Raw genomic sequence first — 21,396 nt, 5'->3', positions numbered from 1 at the left:
TTCAATGAATTTCCTCACATGTCCAATACATCAAGCTATTAAAATAAATACCGATCCCCTAATTTCTGCAAAGTATAGTTTGAATGGGACATAAGTGAAACCATTTGTTAAGGTTGAATGTTATGGGCATTTTCCAACCAGCTTGCATGTCCCTAGCACATAACATATATTACTGTCTTCTTAGAAATTAAATTTCAGACTGCAGCCATCAGGGCTGTTGATTTCAATGGTCTCTGAAATTTCTCTCTGATACCTTTCGTAGAATCATAGAATAGAATCATAGAATAGTTTGGGTTGGAAGGGACCTTTAAAGGTCATCTAGTCCAACCCCCCTGCCATGGCAAGGGATCATCTTCAATTAGATGAGGTTGCTCAGAGCCCCGTCCAACCCGACCTTGAACGTTTCCAGGGATGGGGCATCTACCACCTCTCTGGGCAACCTGGGCCAGTGTTTCACCACCCTCATTGTAAAACATTTCTTCCTTATATCTAGTATAAATCTACCCTCTTTCAGTTTAAAACCATTCCCCCTTGTCCTGTCACAACAGGCCCCGCTAAAAAGTTTGTCCCCATCTTTCTTAAAAGCCCCCTTTAAGTACCAAAAGGCTGCAATAAGGCTTCCCCTTTAAGGTTTTCCTTATGGCTGGAACACATTTAATATGCTAGACCATGCATAAAGATTCTCAGTCCATACCTGTGTTGCAATTTACTGTATGAAAAAAAAAAAATGCTTTGAGGAGCCGTCATGTCTGAGGAAAGATATGGCTGAAAGCATATAAATACTCACGTGAATTTGTAGATGGTGTCGTGGAAGTCACAGGAGTCAAATTTAACTGAGAGATGTCAAAGTCATCACAATCATCTGCTTCCTGTGCCATCCCAACTTTGTTAAAGTAACTTGAGAAGGCCTCTGAGGTACAACTGAGGGAAGGCTGATCTGGTTTTCTTGATGGCACTGGTGGAGGCTGAGCCATCTGGAAATCTTTAAATATTTCTTTTCCCATTTTCTGTCTGGGCCTGTCTGTCTGTGGACTCGATCTGTTGGAATCACTTGTGGGTGGAACAGTAGCTATAGGAGCAATGGTACCTTGAAACATGGCTGCTTGTAAAGGCAAAACAGTTTGTGTTGGCATGAAGGCAGTTGGTTGGAACTGACCAGCTACAGATGGCCACGGTTGCTGAGTAGGAGGAAAAATACCAGGTTGGCCCCATGCTATCGGCTGTCCTCCCTGCATCACCTGAGCAACTGGAGGCTGAGCACCCATGGCCAACTGCTGTTGAACAAGTGGTTGCTGTCCCCAGAATGAGGGCAGAACAGCTCCCATGGCAACATAACCTTCAAAGAATAAAGACAGCAAGGGGGGGGAAAAAAAAGATGAAAGATTTTAACACTACTGTCAAGAGCATGCAGAAAAAGCTACACAATAAATCAGAAACATGCAGGCTGCATTAGTGTTCCCAAAGCTTCAGCACACTTAAAAAGAAAACTGAAAGACATGGTTGAATTCACATCACTGAACAAATACTTGTATACAAAACCACAAATAGATGCATATTGGCAATAATCCTTCCCCTCATCTGAACAAAAAAGTTCTTCTCTTCCTCAGTGAGTACCCCCTTGGGTCTGTGAAGACCTGTGTGCATGGACCTTGTTGGCAGCCGGCCATCTGGCAGCTCCCTTCCCTGGGGCTCTGTCAAAGCACAGCTGGGATCAGTTTGGTCAAACCACTTACCAGAACCACAGGAGCTCCAAAACATTCCCTAAAGTCACTCCCTTGCAGCACAACCCTGCTCCTCACCACTGAGCTCTGCAGGCTCTTCTTGCTACCCTGATTCCCCCCATCCTCCGCCTGTCCCATTCCTCTCGGGGCAGGGATCTCTGGGACTGAACATGATGCACTGGGTCAGGCTGGGATGGAGTTCATCTTTTCAGAGCAGCCCATATGCAGCTAAAAAATGAGCTGCCGGAGCAAGCAGAGGGAGGGAAGAGGATGCCCAGGACTCCTGCCCCTCTGCGTAGCTTTGCTGCAGTTCCTCATCCTTTTTGCTTTTGTTCTTTGTTGGGGAGAGTGCCTCGAACACCAGCCAACTCCTGCCAATGGCATAGCGACAAAACTGGTTCGAAGTTACAGACGAGCACCTTCATGTATGTTAGATAATAGCGCAAGGGCCCTCTAACTAACAGTGCGACCTTCTTGCAAGAGAAAGACTCTGTGCCATCTCTTCTGACACAGTCACAGTTCAAACTGTTGGGACACGGAAGAGCAAAGCAAGTGTCTCAAACTGCATAATAAAAAGACAGAGCCCAGATGAATTCAGATTAAAACCCCCCACATTTGGTTATTACCCTGTTACTTGAGAACAACAAAAAGGTCCTGAGCTTCTCCTGTACTACATACCTCATAACAACAAAGTGCTTCACGTATTATGCTAGCATAAAACCTCTCTAGTTGGGGAGGAAATTAAAGATTAAAACTAAAATTATAATTGCTTCCTGTCCTGAACCCTTTTTTCATGCTACCAAGAGTTTGACTGTATAGAACTTATATGATCAGGTGCTTTGCTATTTACAATGAAAAAAAAAAAATCTGAAACTAAAACTACTGTAAAAAATGTTACAAATTAAACCATGTAATACAATTATGTTCCACTGATAGAAGTATTATGCTTTATAGATATGCTGTTTCACATTTAAATTAATGATTTACTGCTAATACTTCACAATACGCAACCCCTCTTTTATTTCTGATACTGTCATAGCTTTAAAACTCCTGTTTCTAACCCGAGTGTTTTTCTAAGTCCTTCCGTGCCTTTTCCCCTTTGCTTTATTTCTAGGCTGTTTTGTAATGCTAAATCAAGGGTGGCTGCAAAATCGTAAAGGGAAAAGCCCAAAATAAAAATAAAATAGAAACAGAACTTTGAAAGACTAAATTAATGAGTGATGAAAGAACAGTAACTTAGATATATATCTATTTCAATAGATGGCTATGATGGATTCTCCAGATGTCCTTTTATCTTGCCCCCTCTGTAACCTCATCCAAGCAGCGAGGGTTTTCATCTGACATTATCCCCAAACACTTCACCATCAGTGTAACCTTTCTGAGATGCCGTGGCTAATCTGATGCTGCAATGCAGCCCATCAGAGAAGGAGTTAACCAATTAGAAAGTCACTGTTGAATGATTCAGGGCACTCCTCCTCCTTTTTTTTTTCCCCCTAAGTGGAGCTGAGAGCGCTGCTCTTGGCAGTGCTCCGAGTATCCCAGGGAGAGATCAGCAGTCAAAACCACATGCCTTGCATGTCTGCAGAATGCTACACAGCTTTTGAATTTTGAGCACTTTGAGGAACACAGAAAAGTCTAAAGGAAGTATAAGGATTTGACTAAGTGGAATACCTTTGAAATGCAATCAAATTCTCCATGTCTCATTCTCTATTTACTGGAGACAGCACAGGATATTCATTGCTACCGCAAAGAAAGAAAAGCTAAACTAAATGCTTTTTTCCCTCTTGCTCCTGTACCTAGAAGGTATGTTATCCAGATGGCTGAACTATGGTTGAACTCCCAGTGACTTTTTTGGCTTTTGTTCTAAAAAATGTGGGTAAATTCAAAATAATGTACTCCCAGCTTGTTAAAGACTTGTTTTGCCTTGCCCTGCAGCACTGTCCTCAAAATCCTTCCCCACTTCCACTACACTAAATTAACACCCTGAGGACTGAAATGCAAACCAGTGTTGAGAACTGATCACCAAATTTGAGTCAAGCTCATATTTCCCCCGATTTCTTACCTGAGGGTACGGCAGCAGTGCTGAAAGGTACAGAACCAAACATGTCTGTACTAGCAGGAAGTGACTGGGATGAAGATGGGATAAAGGCATCACCTGGAGTAGCAGGAGTCTGCAAGAAAACGGGAATAAAAGACAACGATGACATATCAGCTGCAGCTTCTGCAGCACGTACTTTGCTGTCACATCATCCGTAACTCAAAAAATACAGGTTTGGAGGGGAGAAAGAAAAAAGAATGGAAAGACGTAGAAGGAAAGAAGCAATAGAAATAACAGTATTAGAATTTGCTGGAGACAGGAGAAAAAGAAAGAAAATGAGAGACTTTGTACCAGAGGGAAAAATAAAAATAAAATTTGCCTGGAATACATGACATGCAAAATATTGACATCATTTCTTTCTCCAGAACATACAGACTTGTGATTCTAGGTGTTAGGTGATAATCAGTAGAGGCAGAAGACCAAGGCATTAATGTAAGAAACAGTAAAGGCAAATTAAATATCTGCAGGATTTATGGAAAAGTGAATACATCTTGCTTCCAATTAAACAACAGGACCAGAATCATAGGTCTACATTAAAGGAGAAATCCAATCTAATTGAGCAAGATTAGGATGAGGAGACAGGACTTTGAACATCTAGTCCCAGACATGCTCCAGAATATCCTGGAGATCTGAGGCTGATGACTTCACAGCACCTCAATTTTCCCAGTATACTCATTCTCCCCTACAGCTTAAAGTAAGGTTCAAAAACTTTACAGGAAAACGATTGGTTTTTTCATTTTATGATGCAGAAAAGCGTGTTGAGAAAATTTTCTTTGCCCTTGGAACACATTCAGCTCTCTCTCTCTCCTGTTTTGTCTTCCTTCCTTTAACGGCAGTTCTGGGATATGTGCTTGGTGGAACCAAGCAGACATGATATATACGGCTGTAACTGGATCTTCCTGCAGTGCAGTGGAGAGACAGAGTGCAGTGAAGCATGCACCTCTGATAAACACCAGGGGAGGAGATCTGCAGCTCAGGTTATATCTTATGTGACACCTAGCTCTATATCAGAAAAATAAAAATTGAAGATATTTTTGCACATCATCATGAAGCAGTGACTCTACATTCAATTTGCTTCACTTTTATTTTCTCACAACATAAAAACAACTTTGAAATCCTCCCTACCGGAATGGCTGATGACCTGAATTGTAAATGTGCTCAATAAATGCGCTGAAAATAGCATGTAGAAAAACACACAGTTCAGTTTCCCTGGATACTCACTGGGGGAGAGGTTACATCAGGAGGAGTGGACATGTCCCCAAAAAGCTCTAGTTGGGTAACAGCCTGTAAAGAGAGAAGAAAAAAAATTTCATTTATCTTTTGAGGAGAAGAAAGTGTGAGTTAACTAGTTACAACTTGTAAAGTTAACTAGTAACAGCTAGCAATACAAATCCCCCAAAAGCCATGTACGCTTCAAATGTCAAGTCCCATACGGAGGAAGCACATGGGTTCAAGCTGTGGGATTTTGTTATTACTGATGGACACAAATAGCTGGCAGCTGATCCTATAAAATGATTCTTTAGGGAATTCTCCACCATAAAAAAATGAATAAAGCATGAAAAAACTACCCAGAATGGGACTGGATGCATTACTGCTCTGCCCATAACATCAGTGAGCACCAAGCATGATTTATGGCCAGTCCTTTTCCCTGGCTCCTTTTCTAAACCCCCATTTCAAGGTCTTAAAACACAGCAGCAGACTGTGGAAATGACAGAAGGATACAGAAGGGAAGGGCTTTTAAAGTGCTGCCTGATTTCCCCTTGCCCATGGGACAGGTGTGACCTGGATAAGTGGACTTGAAGGAGGATGCACAACTGGGTTATTATAAGTTTGTAGCTCTACATTTAAATCATGCTAGAAATGTTTTCTCAGGGTGTCCTTCAGTTTGATCTCAAAACAGGTCACCCATACAGGTCTCACTCAACTGCACCAGAAGGGAAAAAGCACTTTCATAAGAAGGAGCACCTTGAATGGCTGCATAATCAAAGCTCCTTCACATGTTCAGGAGTAAAATGACTTTCTTTCACCTATCTGCATCTGCAAATCAGTTCATCTGGAGAGTAAAGCACGGATCCCTTATAGCTCTGCAGGAAGCCTAAAATCCACCCACTATCCTTACCAGGGTGACTATTCTGGAAAGCTGTGATGAGAACCCAAGAATTACTCCTTCTCCATTACCTCTCTTCTGCTTACTGGCTTGCTTTCTTCTCTGGATAATACTCAGTCAGACCCACACACGTGGGAGGGGAGATTTCTTGGTATGAATGAGATTTAAGACAAATCTTCATTCAGTTCATTGAATCTCCTCCCCAGCTTAGACAAATAAACCGTGCAGCCTTCTATCACACATATAGGCTTGAAATTCAGTTGAGTCTTGACCCGCCAACACATAGCGCTTTGGACATGAACCATACCGGCTGGTCAGTCTTTACAACCTAACAAAGCAGCAAGATTGCCCTAAGATTTTTTTTCCCCCCAACCTTCTATTGTAAGTGATCCTTTAAGAAATAAGACTATCATTCAAAATACAATAATTTCAAAGGTTTATACCTTTTTGCAATCCAATCTCTACTCCCATATTCAAAAGCAATGCTACAATCATTTAGACCTGGAATTTGTCTAGTAGCTTGGATGATTCTCAGCTTTATGTCTAATGATGTACCTAGGGATGAATTATTTCGCATTTCCACACATCATGTCTGATATTAAATAGATCACATCGCTTTTGTGATATGACAATATATTTTCTTCTTATGGCCTTAAATATCCCTCTAATTATCTGCGTGGAAATGGAAGAAGAAAGAAAGAAGAAAATCCATGTTTTCTTCAGGGTACACTGATTCTAGTGTACATTACTAAAACACTGCTAGAAGTAGCTTCAGCAAAAAAAAGCATCCATAATTCACTTCCGCAGTGTGTGCAAACACACTGGACAAGTATTGTTAAAATGCCCAGAAAAGTTGGAATAATGACAACAGCAGCACTAATTTGGAAATCCCTTCAAGCCTCCTGTAGGCACTACTGACTCAAGAGATGCCACATGACACCAAATTACTGAAAGAGCCACTTTCTTCTCATCTCTCCAAATTGCTTGTTCAGCACCACCCCTAAATCTGCCCTTTTCCTTCATGACTGGTGAGTTTTCCACTGTTTTCTCCTCTCTGGCTTGCAAAGAAATAGCATGTGTCCTTTCGAGGAGGCCATGAGCAAAGGCTCCCCCAGTGCTTCCATCCCAGGTGAGGAAGCAGAACAAGCCAGAGGGGATATGAAAGGGCAGGGCACATGTGGTTACACAGACTAAGAGGAAGAGTCTGTAAAGCTACACATTTTTTGTGGAAAAAATATTATATGTTTCATATCAACACTGAAAATTGATAGTATACTTTTGAACTCAGGATTATATGGTATGTATTTGAAAGATGGCAACTCAGATGTCTATGCTTCAATACTCCCATAAAATGGGAATAATAATACTTTTCAGAGTGCTTCAAGGTGATGGATCTTTGGAAACTCTTCACAGGTATAATTCTGTTAAAGCTCTTAAGAGAAACTCTGTGGATGGATTTCTAAACAGGCAGCTGGAGAGAGTGATAGGAAAGCCGACTTCACTATTTGTTGTAATAAACCCTCATTCACAATATTCCCCAAGGAAAAGGAATATATTTACAGCAGAATTATTTCTCACAGAATAGCAACCTTATATGCAACAGGAGCTATAGAACTATGTCAGAGGATGTAAATAGAAATTTAGTGGGAACACAACTTCACCGTTTACTTACTAGAGACAGTCTTAAACAGCAACACTTGGAGGTGGGATTTTAAAGTCCCAAATGGTCCAGCTCTAGCTTATTTCTAGCTTATTTCTACAACCCCATTCTCAGCCTGAATAAATGAATGCAACTTCTCTAACATAGACTTAGTTTTATCCACTTGCAGCATATGAGATTCTGGACAGCAAATAGTTATCTTTTATTTTTGTAATTTCACTGTCACTACAGAACTGATTTCACCCATTACGCTTTTTTAAATTATTCACATCTGATATTAGCTACGTTCCAGTGAAGTTAATCCCAAGCCGAACATTTTCAAATTGCACTATTCCTATAGATGATTTCATCTATATTTCCTTAAAACATTTTTAGTGTCACAACCTTACCTGAGTGACTGAAACAAGATTTTCATCAATGTCCAGCAATAAGTTTCCATTCTGCAGCTGTAAAGCATGATTTATGAAATGAAATGAATGATTTATGAAAATGACATGAATTTCTGAGCATGAAAATGATAACCTCCACAATTATTGACTTCAGTTTTGAAATGAAAACCCTTTCCATCTTGCAGTGAGCACAGATATGAAATCAAGCAGTCAAAACAGTGAGTTTGAATGCTGTTCGGATGTGGGGCAAACATCCACTTTATTTGTGCTAAATCTCATCTTCTGGTGTATAAGGCAATTTTACCGCTTGCATCACAACTATTTATTTTCCCATATATTTATTAGTTCAGCAATAAGAATACCCAGTGAGCTCTGATCCTGCTTACATTAATGGAACTGTTCACTGGCTTCGTGAAAGAAAGGGCTTAACATCCTCAGGGGAAAAAAAAATTGAGTTTTGGACAACAAAAGCTCTAAAAGCAAATATTTGCAGAAAAACACAGCTTCCTCTTAACTAAGAGAACTGTAACATGAATGTAAACATATTTAAGATGAATATTTTCTTTCCATAGTAACTTTTAAAATTACTTACATAAGTCAATTCAAGTTATATTTAAATCTATAGTTTGTGTGTTTGTAAATACATGTGGGAGTTTACTGCTATCCATACTATATCCATCTACATATTTAACACAAATTATCACTTCGGTGTCCTAGAATGCTAAATTTCAGATAACATTTATTGTAATGTTGGAGATCTTATTTCTTAAGAAACAAACATAACAGCAAGTTATTGAAAATCAAATCTTAGATCACTGAGAAGCTTCATACAAGTTACCAGCCAATAATCCCATGCCATCTTAAAACAAAGAAGTATTAAAATCTCAGAAACAGTCTATAATGCTTTTTCCCCCCTCTCATCTCATCACAGACCTGAAGAAAAAAAAAGACAGGCAAAAGGCAAAGCTAAAGGAAGAAAATGCCATCGAGCACAACCAGGAAAGGACACAGTCCTGCACCTTCTTGGAGCTGACAGCGTGCTCCCCCAGCCCCAGATAAGGAAAGTGTGAAAAAAGCTGTTTCCATTTATTCAAAGAACTCCACGGACTCCTTAAAATGAACCAGAAGGGTTTACACCTTCAAGAGGGCCCAGTTTTGGCCAGCAGTTAATCACTTTTTGTTCTGACAGCCCCCTGGTCCAACCCCCCATCCTCCAGCACCCAGGGATGCAGCTCGCGTCTCTCGAAGCGGATCCTGCCCCCAGCCACACTGAGCTCTCTGTGAAACCAGCTGAGAAATAACCATGTCTCAGCACAGAGGAAACATGTGCGCAGCGTTCAACGGACCATTAGAAATTCCCACCTGTGCTACAGCGGGACCTTGCAGAAAACATTTGCCCAACATGTCACGGCACATCCCCAAGTGCCCAATTATCATGTAGCACTTGAGCCGCATCTTCCATTAGCTCGTGTTCTGCATCACACGCTGGTGAGGAGACACTTCCTAAGGGTGAAATATCCCTGTCTATTAGAGCATGGAACAGCCTGCAACGGCGACCGTGCCGAGGCTGCAACATGGCTACCGAAGGCAGAATTTGGCCCTTCGAGCCTTCCTCCGGTTCGGCTTTTCGATACAAAGCGCTTAACCTTCGCAATTAAAGTCAACAATCCCCTCCCTCCTTCCCCAGTGCCCAACAGAAAATAACCAGAAGTCTGGAAAGATGCTCCAGTCCTTGATCTTTCTCTAGGAATGCTGTCTGTGGATCTCTCCTCAGAGCGATGTAAAAGCTTGCTTTAATTATTCAAAAATGCATCTCCTTGAATATGAAAACACCCCTACTACTTAGTCAACCAGGAACACACCAGTCACTTGTGACCAGCCGCGCAGACCGAGGCGGAGGAAAGAGTATTAATCCTTGTATCGCGGTGACATTAAACCTATAATGAAAGCTCCATCTTTCTATACAGGCATGTGAGACATATTGTAAATCTTTTAAACATGTAATATGTAAATCGGGCTTCTTCATGCAGCAGCAAGCTTTTTAAACCATTCCAGCCAGTAATGAAATTCCTCGTGACACTTTTCACTATTCACTAAAGAAAAACATATTATTCAAGAACTGGAGAAAAACCGAGAGTACAGAAGCAATGATACGAGATAAGCAAACTGCAGCTTTCACAAACCTGAACCAAAACCGATCCACCTCCACTACAGTATTCCTTCTGATCGCCAAGTACTCTGAAAAACATCTTTTCTAAGCAGTGCAAAAGTTCAGATTTTAAAAGGGAGATCTAAGACGGACCTCTTGCACTCATAGGAGTGTGAAGCACCTTCACTCCTATATCATAACAAGACAGAATATTCAACTTCTGTTACTCAGTCTGTTTTTACCAATGGCAAGGAATCTACACTGACTTATAGCATGAGAAAGCCTGCTTAATATTGCTATGCTTTTGCAAACAAGATGATAAAAGCAGCGTCTTACAAAACGTGGTTCTGAAATCTCAGAGAATGAAGCAAAGATGGTGCTTAAAAAGCATGAAAAAAATACACAGTAATTAACTTGTACTCTGATACAGATCTCAGCAAGTAAAAAAGAGTATGAAGGATACTAAATATAGCAAATAACCAGCAATTAGTAATTAACCTTTGAGCTGGGTACTAGCTATTCAAATCTTTTAAGACAGCAGAGGGATTTAAACCTGGTTTCCTGCATTCAGGATAAGTGCCGTACCACTCGGCCCAGTAGACAAAAGAGGGATCATCCAACCACGCTGCCTCTCTGCATTTCCAATTCCCTTTTTCTAACATGTATTTTACACTGGAAGTCTAATGACAAGTCAAACGGTTAGTCAAACTACAGGTTTTTGTTCTTATTTTAGTTGAAAATGTAAATATTTTGGCTATGTCAAGTATTTTTTCTGATGGTTCGAATCATTATTTTAGTTAAGCAAAGTTCCAGTTATTTGCACAACCTTATACAACAAGTGTTGATACTACTATGAGCTCCATGAGCTGCAAGCAGCTTGCTAATTAACTACAATTCATTCTAAAAAACAATTAGAACTATAACGAAGGAGCACGTCAGAATCGTGACTAAAGTGATCATCAGTCAAACCACGTCTAGTAGGTTGAGACACACTGAAAAGATCCAACAGACATATTGTTTTCCTGTAAAACTACTGTTGGATTAATGAAGTGGCAGGATAACTCAACAAAGAATTGCTCAATTACTTCCTAATTAAAGAGAATACACTGAAGAATATGTGTGTGAAGAAAAAATTGTCAATGCCTTTGCCATCTTCAGCCTCCTACCGATCCTAAAGATCCTCAAATGCCATAACCTTTCCCAGTTACAGAGGTCACGGCAGCCACGATGTTACCATCAACCCAGATTTACAGAGGTATAGCTGAGCACGACCTTTCAGTTGTAAGGCTGCTGTGAACATTTAGGGTGATTCCCAGCCACTACAGGTCACATCAGCAACATGGGCTGCCATAAAACGACACTGATTGATTTTTATCCAAAATACATGCATCTGGGCATCAGTCATTTACACAGGGTTCAAATCCAGTGCTCAGAAGCCAGTGGGACATGGGAACCCTCCTGTTTAAAGTTTCTCTTTTCAGTTTCATAGGGTAACTCTTACTTGTCAGGAGCACTCTTCTTCAGGTAATTCTTCTCCTCTGTATTTTTATTTGAAGTAATAAACCCAAGTACTGGCTTTGGTATGATGTACCCAACTACAGGGTAGCCTTCAGCTTCATCGCATTCACCAACTGTCCACTTTCCTTTGTTCACTGCGAAGCGCTGGATGTGCTGGTTAAAAGTACTGTTAGTCAACCCTGCGGAGCTAAAGAGGCGGGATGGTTAAGGATAATTGACGTAATAGATTATTGAGGAGTGTTTGAGTGAATTGCTTCACTGTTGCTTGACAGCTTCCTTTAAATTAAGGATCTCTTCATATGATCAAAACATACGCTTACTCATTTGTTTATTTTCTCTTCATTTGAAGGGAACTTAATTCTGAATTCCCTGTGTACTTTAGGTATTTACTCTTATAGGAAATGGTATTTAAAATGCTTCAATTACCACTTTTCTCTGACAGACTCTACTAAATCAAGAGTCCAGAAGAGTGACTCTAGCTTAGAGCCAGATTCATGCTGCTTCCAGGCAACACAACACCCAAGATAATTAAACTTCGCAGAGCACAGAGGACGCTGGTGCAAAGGTCCCAGGCTCATGGTCACCTCCTCCGTCATGCTGCTTCCAGGCAACACAACACCCAAGATAATTAAACTTCGCAGAGCACAGAGGACGCTGATGCAAAGGTCCCAGACTCATGGTCACCTCCTCCATATCTTCTCCAGACCCCACACGATGGGTTCAGAGAGCATGGTATACCCCATGGTATACACCAGTCACATCACATGTATTTAAAAGCAATGCAGCAAGTCCAGAAATATCACTATGTTGTTGAACTAAACACTGAGGCTTTCAAAATGTTGACGCAAGCTACAAAAGCTGTTGTAATTTACATTTACTATGCACTAACAGACCCTGACACCTGTCTTCTAGAAACATAAGCCTGGCTTTAGATTTAGGTACCTTTACAAATATGTGCCATTTATTGCATGCGGCTGATGCAATGCAAAGATATTAAAATGAAACATATTTTTCCATTCAACAGAAAACTGGAAACAAAGGGGAAGAGCAAAACATTTCAGCTGATACAGTGGCAAAAGCCAGTCTGCTCCAAATTTTTTTTTTTGCAGGAAAATCAAGGACCAATGACAAGCTGCTGGCTGGTTCAACGTCAGGGTCAGCCTCGGCCAGGTTTCCATCCAGAGTTATTGCCAGACACGTTCATTGGCATCAGTGGCATTTCTTGCCTGAAGATCTACTTCTGAAAGTAATGCACTTTTTGTTCCCCGTGTGTAGGTCCACCAGTTCTCCCTGGGAAAAATGGGAATGAGACAGTGGCACAGGACACGGTAACAGCTCAGATGGGGAAAGATGAACTCTTTAACGTCAGGGGACTATGGTACTGCTCGGGTGGCACAATGCAGCCAGCCTTGGTGACACGTGATGGCTTTCTTCAACTGCAGATTGGAGAGACAAGTGATGATGACAGTGCAAACTTCCACGTGAGAGCAAAATTCCACTTCTAGACCGTGACAGCAGGGACAGTTCTGGATGCTTGCAGGGAATAAACTTAACAATGGAAGGGAATTAGATATAACCCCAAATTTACTATTTTAAAATATAAGGCAAATTACACAGGTCTATCTAATGGTTTTCAAAATGACAGGTGACTGGAGCTATAACCAAGAAACAAGTTATTTCTACCTTCATTATTGAATACCGTATCATCACAGTACTTTTGAAACCTTGAAATCTCCTGAGTTTCAGCAGGCAAAAAAAGCCAAGGCCTGTGTATTTCTGCACTTAATAACGTAGGATAGCACCAAATGACTTTGCAAAAATTTAAAACAGCTTCTCCCCAAACTGATGCAAAATGCATACAGCACTTTCCCCAGAACTGTATCCTCTTTAATTTGTAAATAAACAGCAAATTGTGCAACTGATAATCATTTAATGCATACAGTGATACAGGCTAGGTAAAGCTACAAACTTCACTACTCAGAAAGCAGATTGTGTGTAAATAAACGTTTTAGCAAATTACTATGAGCTGCAGGGCTCTGAACAAATCAAAATGTAGTGAATCCATTCAACGTGCAACTGTCAACTTAATGTATCAGCAGCCATCAGATAAAATCTGCATCAGTCATATTGCATCAAAGACAAAAATTCACTATATGTAACAGAACTTCACCCCACAATCAATGAGCTAGACTTACGGTTCAGCTACACTCTCTTTTCTCCACTTTGGAGAATAGCGAAAGGGACAGAATATTACCCCAGAAAATGTATAGGAATCCAGGTAAGTTTAGGAATGCAAATACACGTGAAGCCATTACACATGTGACCTAACTGTACACGTGGCATAACTGTAAGGGGCCACTGAAATATTTATCATTTATTTATATCGCCCTAGTTCTGTATTAAAAGTACAAATCTAAACTGCCATACTAACACCCATGTCACCTATATCCAACAAGACAACCGTGTCACCAGGGCAAAACCTGCAGCTTTTGCTTGCTTCCTTGCTTTTTGCTGCTTGTACACTACAAACAGAGAGAGAATGATGAAAAACTGAACAAAGGCAGTGCTGCTGGATTACAGCTTTCCCATGCTACGGGATTATGTCCCAAAATCCTAAAGGATTGCACTAGGAAGTAAAGTAAGTTCAATGCTTTGATAGCATGTAATCATTCTGCTGGAGGTACAGGGTTTAGGATCACATTCAGGGAATGGTATTACAAATGCAGGAATAGAAAGCCTGCTAGCAGGACAACTCCTACGGATTAAAAAGAGCTCAAGATGTGGCCCACAATATCAATACGACATAGAAGAACAATTAAATCAGGGTATTTTATTCTCATCTGTGAAACAGTATTCCTACACTATTAAAACCCGCTATTTGACATGCTAGATATAAAATTATGGATGGACTGAAATCAGAACCTTGTGTGGGCATATTTTCAATGTTCAGAAACTGTCCAGATGAACATTCATCATCTTAAATGGTCTATACATTAACAATGGATTAATTCTAACATCTAACCCTCCAGATTGTTGGAAATCAGACGCTGAATTCAGGTTAACAGCTTTTTGAATGTTCTTGCTCTACCTGGCATTTCAAGAACAATTTTTCAAGCATCAGTTGAAATATCCCTAACTTTGAGCTCAGGTGGTTAAGACCCACATAAGCCATGATATAACACACATGAAGAAACTTCATGACTTTAAGTTACAGATGCTATAATCTGGGAAGACTAGGGAGGAGGACCTGGTTTCTGTTTCCTGTGCCATTAAAATTTTTATTAAGGAGTAGAACACAAAGTATGCCCAGAAAAAACAGCTTTTTTAAAAAAAAAAAAAAAAAAAAAAAAAGGATACGAAGTCAAACAAAAAAATACAAAGACAGATTTAGTTATTACAGCACTTGATCAGGGAATTAACATCCCACCAAGTACAGTAGCCACAAGTTGATGGTTATGATCTCTGTGAAACATCCCTGATGGCGGCTAGTTCCCCTCCTTGGAAAAAAGGCACGGGGGTTTGAGCCAAGTCTCAGACCCGGCCTCTCACCTCAACTGAAGCTGAACAGAGTCTGCTAGTGAAAATTCAGGTGTTTAAGTGTTTTTTGCTGTGGATCCACTCCAAACGATCAGCTGCAGAGCTGTTTATGCCAGTGCTGAGTGAGGGTAGAAGGCTTTTATTCAGAGTTTTTACTTGCATTTCGCACAGGTATAAAGAGAAGCAGAAAGTATAAAACAGCAGAGGATGAGGCCCATGGGTCTTGCTAAAAGGAAGGAAAAACCACCTTGACAAATCTCAGTGACCTTTTACAACGTAGAAGTAATTAAATCACAGATAATGACAGACCTTGATTGGTAACATGCACACCTAACATGAAGTCCAAACAAAACAGATGTGTCGGGTACCTGCCCAACGTACCGAACCTGCTCCACGGCGTCAAGGGATTTGCCTCTCCTGCATCAGCCAGACCCGACCGAGTGCGGGACCCTCCTGCAATGCCAGCAGCTCCCCTCTAACCCCAAAGGAAGGAAAAACCACCTAACATCCGCCGCGACTGCCCAGAGGGTAACACGGCAGGTGATGCGGTCGCAGAGGGGACGGTACCCACACAGGAGACAGAAACAAATGGCGGATGCATAGAGAGGCTGTCATCATAAGGGCCTCTGGCTACAGCACAAGTCTCGCTCTTGAAGACACGTATGTGACAACAACATCTCACCTTCAGGGCTGAGATGTTACCTTTGGCATGGTGCTAAATGCTTCCATTATAAACCAGCAGTAGTATCAGAGTTAATATTGGTATTAAATCAAAAGGCAAGCTGCAAGGAGGAGCACACGGAGCAGAGGTATTTCCAGCGCTGCACAAAATCTTCTCAGAATAGTCAGTGCAATGTCTACACTACAGATACTGGTATGTATATCCACTTCTATCTAAAAAAAGGTCCCACTAAAACATCAAAGAAACTCATGCCACAAGACATTATCGTAACAAACGAATATATTTTCAAACTTTGCAGCAACTAGCTATGTCTGTAAAAATGCATGTCCCACACCGTGATGTTAAACCTCATAGTAGGGTTTAATTGAGTGTAACTAAGTCAGGGCATTTGAACACAGGTGTCTCTTCTAGCAAAGGTAAATAAAAACAGACAGCTTTGTAGGCACAGACAGTCAGAAACTGGTTCTGTACACTCTCTCTCTTCTCACGTTTGAAAATTTGATCCTGAAAGCCTGATCGTGGAGGCTGAAGTCAATGCCACCAGTCTGCAAGTTGTTTCTGTAAAGCCACTGATGCAAAATTAGGGAAGAGCCAGAGTTACAAAGCTCTTCGCCAGACCAAGCGTCATAGAAAGAATTCACTTTGTAGAGGATGCTCAGAGTTATCTGGAAAGCTGCTCTGAACAACTTCATTGCCAGACATTTTGGTATGCCATTACTCCAGGGACCAACTTTCCATGTGAGCTGGTGGAGCCCAGGGCTGCCCACGCCTTCCAGAAGACCCCAGGCATACTTCCTCTGACACAAGACCTGAACAAATCAGACCTGCAAATGTCACTGTAATCCCAGCCATAATTAAAACTGAGCTTTCCCAAACGCAGCTTCCTAGCTCTGGCAGAAGGGCCAGGCAGCCCTTACAGCTTCTAGACCTGAGCGTGCTCAGGTCCAGCCCCGCTTCATCTGCTCCTCCCACGCCTTGCCCGTCGGGCAGCCAAATTACTCCCTGTCCATTCCACCCTGGTTTGTTAATACTTTCCACGTAGCTGGTACTAGCCAGGTGACTGCCTGCATTGTAAGGCATCAGCTATAACGCCTTGAATCTTTATACAGCAGTAAGATGAGTTGTTTGAAAGTCTTCATAAAATTGTAAGCAGATAGTTTAGACGTTTTGATGAGAAGAGAAGGTTTTATTGTGATGTGACTGACAGTCTCCGTGAAGGGTATTTACAGTCTGACTCTTATTATTAAAAACACCATGACAGGTAGAACTTGATGTGGATGTATAATGGGGAGACGATGGGAAATTATGACAAAAAGAGCTCATTAAACGTTTCACTTTTTTAGAACAGTTAATTTCACATACGGAGCCACAATTTCTAAGCGGAGCGTGTACCACTTAACACAAGCTCTTTGGGGTAAGCTTGCTTTCTTTGTCTGGCTTGATGTCTGTTCTCAGTGAACAGAGAATAGGAGAATTGGTCTAAGGAAGGAACAGAGAGAAAATAGGACTGACTACAAGAAGTGTGAGTTGATACAGAGGAAGGGAGAGATACTGGGAGGATACTGGATATCATGACAAGTGGGTGTTTGGAGCTGAGCTGCACGCCCGGCAGAGGAAATCTACAGAAGAGTAGGGATTTTCTGGGAAGGGATGCAGCAAAAAGATGGGGAAATACAGGAATTATATTGAGTAAGCAATCTTTTCATACCAATGTCAGAGAAGTGACTTGGCAACCAGCCACGATTCATAATTGAGTTCAGTGGGTACGTTCAAATTCTGAGATCCGAGACTCTTCCTTTCCGCCTCATTTGCACCATATTTACATTACTTGATATCAGAGATCATGAGGAGTCACACTATAAAGTACTTTGACACCTTCTGACAAATGGCCTCACACAATGGCACAGCATTCTGTAAGTACATCGGCATATACAACGTCGAATACTTCTGCTTCACAGCACTACCAGGAAGATGCTTCATACCTTCAGCCCCAATGGGATCCCATAGGCACAGAGAAAGCAGTATTTGCCCAAATGGTCCTGGTTTCTTAAGAAGCTATATCTTACTGAAATGTATTATGAATGACAGTTTTTCAAAGTAACCTTTGGAAAATGGATTCTGACTTTTAGTTTTTACACTGTGGTAGATCTCACCCCGCCCAAGCCTAACTATTCAGAAGTTGTCACACCTGCAAGTCACTTAAAGTTCCTCTGCAGGCACGAAAGAATGATGTCAAGACATACATTTATCTCCACCTGAGAGGGACACCTCATGCAAACAGGAGGAATTTCCCCGTGAAGTGGCTATTTCTCTCCACAGGGTACAGAGGGTCAAGGGTGAGGGCACCTAGATGACTACTTCAGTATCACTTACTTCTGTGTGCGGAGACTAGAGATAACTTGCCTGAGAACACACCAGAGGAAAACAATCCCAAGATGGAAAATCGATCTCTGACCAGGGAACGTGAGCAATTCTGTTTGAACTCAAGCGAAACTTGCTGCATTTTTATTAAGTGTTATATTTATTGTCAGGAGAGAGAATTCATGGTGCCTGAAACCTATTAGGAGCTACAAAAAGTTTCTCATTTTCTTCATCCATTATTGAATTAATGAAAGCAAGATCTCCTAATAAAGAAAGTGTCCTTATATGTTTAAACCAGGTAGATGAGCTAGATTATTTGCCCTTAGATTGAATTTTAGAGGTTTATATAATAATGACAGCTATAAATTGAAAAAAAAATTATGGCAAGTGTCTCAATGACAGAGAGTCTCAGATGTGGAAGGGTGAGCAATAAATCAGATGGGCAGTGGAATATTAAATTGCTAATTTTAAGAGCTATTGCTGCTATTCTTTTTTTTTAATACATACTAATAAAAAGGTGAAACAAAAATCTCAGCTACACATTTCTTCCTCTTCTCTTTCTTCTCTTTTTCTTCATAAATTAAAGTACATAACTTGTTTGGAGAAAAAGCTCTGATCACTTTAAATTTAACCATGAAATAGCAAAAAAAAAAAAATTAAGTCTGCAACCAGTTTCATGGAGATGACAGATTAAATATATTTGATGATTACAGAGTAGGTTCCATATGCCCTATATCTCATAGTCATGCTCTTTACCAGGACAGTCTAACACCAAAGCGTCTGCAGACATGACTGCAAGTGTACTGTACACTCAGACATACTGCAACGACCTAAATTACAGAATATACCCAGAGTAAACTTGAAACATCGTTGAAGGAATAATAAAAAAGTCGCAGGAAGTGTACAGTGGAAAAATTGTAACACAGAACTATATCAGAAATGAATGAAAAATCTACAGCTATTCCGTGCCCACAAATACCTTAATTAGTTATGCAACATGAGCTATTTTACTAGATTTTCCCAGGCAACGTGATGATGCCTCCGTCCTCCTTGTGGCTTATCATGGAGTATTTATGGCAAGTTTTGTTTGTTTGTGCAAACCACAGAAATATCACAATTCAGGCCCCCATCCAGCCCCTCTGCAGCATTTATCTTGTTTATTCCACATCTCGGTCTCCGTGCTCAGCCCAAGCTGTGCAAGTTATCACACCCTCATGTGAAAGGAGTCTCTCTCTCTCTTGAATACAGGTATTTTTTCCATGCTTACAGTAGACTGAAATTCCTGACCTTTTCCTTTGTTGTTCTCCATTCTCACACAAATCCTCAGAAATACTAATTTTCTGTGTAACCAATGCAATCAAGGTATTGGTTACAATTGGTAAACAATTTCTCAAGGTATTTATAGCACAAACTTATACTAAAAAGTATAACCCACCCTTGAGCAAATGCATGCCTTGTTGCTAAGGAATCTGTCACTCCACTTCTTCTCTCAACCACTTGTTACCGTTTCTTATACATTCTGGAGATAAATGCTTCACCTCTTCAAAATGCTAATACACAGAAAAGGAATGGTGCCATTTGGATACAACAGCATATTACCCCTATTTTTTAATAGTCCACTGTCCATGCAAGGCACAGGACAGCAAGAATTAAGTTGACAGTCTATATTGACCCTTAGAGCCTCTTGTATAGTTAGAGCACTACAGAAATAATACATAGCAATACTGGGAGGAAATCTCCTTTTGCTGATTACAGCCCACAACAACCAGGAAAGCAATGCAATACATAGAGAAAAAATTCTGCCACTGAGGAATTTGAGTGAGATCTTTTTGCAGACTTAATTTTGATGTAGTTCCTTTCAGAGTTTCCCACAGCTGTTTAAACTAATGGCAATTGCACATATCTCTGCCTTACAACGCTACAGCTCTTACTAAGCTACCACAGAAGTTGGTTTTATTGGAAAAATAATTGCTTTTCTATGGTGTATTTAGGTTGGATTTTGATGTTACTTGTTTGGTTGGTTTTTCTTCCCAAATGACAGCAAAATAATTCTAATGCAAATTCCCATTTTTTTGGTAACGTTTGATTTGAAGCTCCTTATGAAATCTTTACCTGTCAGCACACTGTATTCACCAGGAAGTCTTCTGAGAGGTGTAGACATTATAGCCGCAGAAAATCACCATAGAGGTCACAGACAATGTTCTGACATACCTTTTCCTAATGTTACTTCTCTCGACCTCCACTCTATTCAGACCTTGCCTCCCCTGCTGTCCTACTAAACCAAGCTGTAAGGAGCACAATATATAAAGTACGGCTCTGATAGAGCACACGGGAGAAAACGCAGCCCGTGCTCGCTCAGAGTGATAAGCCTTGTACAGCATTGGGAACAGAGGAACCCTTCTAATCCAGGCAGCAATGATTCATGCATTAACATGCAGGAGGCTCATTGTCAACTCTTAACCACAGATAACACATTTATAAATGGTGACTTTCATACGAATGAGTTGGAGAAGACAGAAAGGAGATTTAAGTAATGAATGAGATGGATATAAGTGACATTACAATCCTGGTTACTCTGAACCAACCCAATCAAGTCACCACAGATCACTGATAAAATTCCCATCACGAGGAATGTACCAAATGTTACATACCATAATGAAAGTCACAGAAGCTAAGAAACACGTCATCTTTACTGCATATAAATAGGGAAGATACTTACACTTACAGGTTGACTTTTTGGCACATCATAAACACCTTCCTTCTTTTGGCTGGTAGGAACCTGCAATAGCAAATGAAAACTAAGGTCATTACCCAAGCAAGTTTGATGAAAAATTGAAATCTGCAACTGATATTTAAGTACAGGGTGGTCATTTAATACTAATGATATCAAGCGTGGCTCCCTTTTCATTCAAGCAGTAACATTAATGGAGACAATACTGAAGAAATAGAACATCTGTCTGAATTTTTTAAATCCTAAAGCCCAGTAGTGTTCAGAAATGGGATTTTCATTCTCAGTTAGGTTCGGCTGCATTAAGTTCCGGTGCACTTGGATCTCCTTCCTACTTAATTGGTTGTTTTTTCATTTTACTTGGGGGTTAGAAGATGCACATGGAAGCCATGAGCAGGTCAGTACATCATCTTCCTCCGTGGCAGAGATCCAGAGTTACTGATCTG

General features: G+C 40.7%; 1 protein-coding gene across 2 annotated transcripts in view; it reads right to left on the bottom strand.

Moving 5' to 3' along the window:
* DAB1 (Dab, reelin signal transducer, homolog 1 (Drosophila)) overlaps window positions 1-21,396 on the bottom strand; it is a 109,894-nt gene that overhangs the window by 1,561 nt on the left and 86,937 nt on the right. The window contains exons 6-10 of one of the 2 annotated variants that reach the window (XM_009582259.1): window positions 20,942-21,001; window positions 7,976-8,032; window positions 5,041-5,103; window positions 3,784-3,892; window positions 788-1,336 (exon numbers count right to left, since the gene is read on the bottom strand). In XM_009582259.1, the coding sequence (XP_009580554.1) occupies window positions 788-1,336; window positions 3,784-3,892; window positions 5,041-5,103; window positions 7,976-8,032; window positions 20,942-21,001 (838 nt within the window). The remainder of the gene's footprint in view (window positions 1-787; window positions 1,337-3,783; window positions 3,893-5,040; window positions 5,104-7,975; window positions 8,033-20,941; window positions 21,002-21,396) is intronic. The other variant, XM_009582258.1, reaches the window with a different exon arrangement.

This window comes from Fulmarus glacialis, unplaced genomic scaffold (genome assembly GCF_000690835.1).
Source record: "Fulmarus glacialis isolate BGI_N327 unplaced genomic scaffold, ASM69083v1 scaffold807, whole genome shotgun sequence".
Classification (NCBI taxonomy): domain Eukaryota; kingdom Metazoa; phylum Chordata; class Aves; order Procellariiformes; family Procellariidae; genus Fulmarus; species Fulmarus glacialis.
This window is presented reverse-complemented; position numbering and strand designations above follow the sequence as displayed.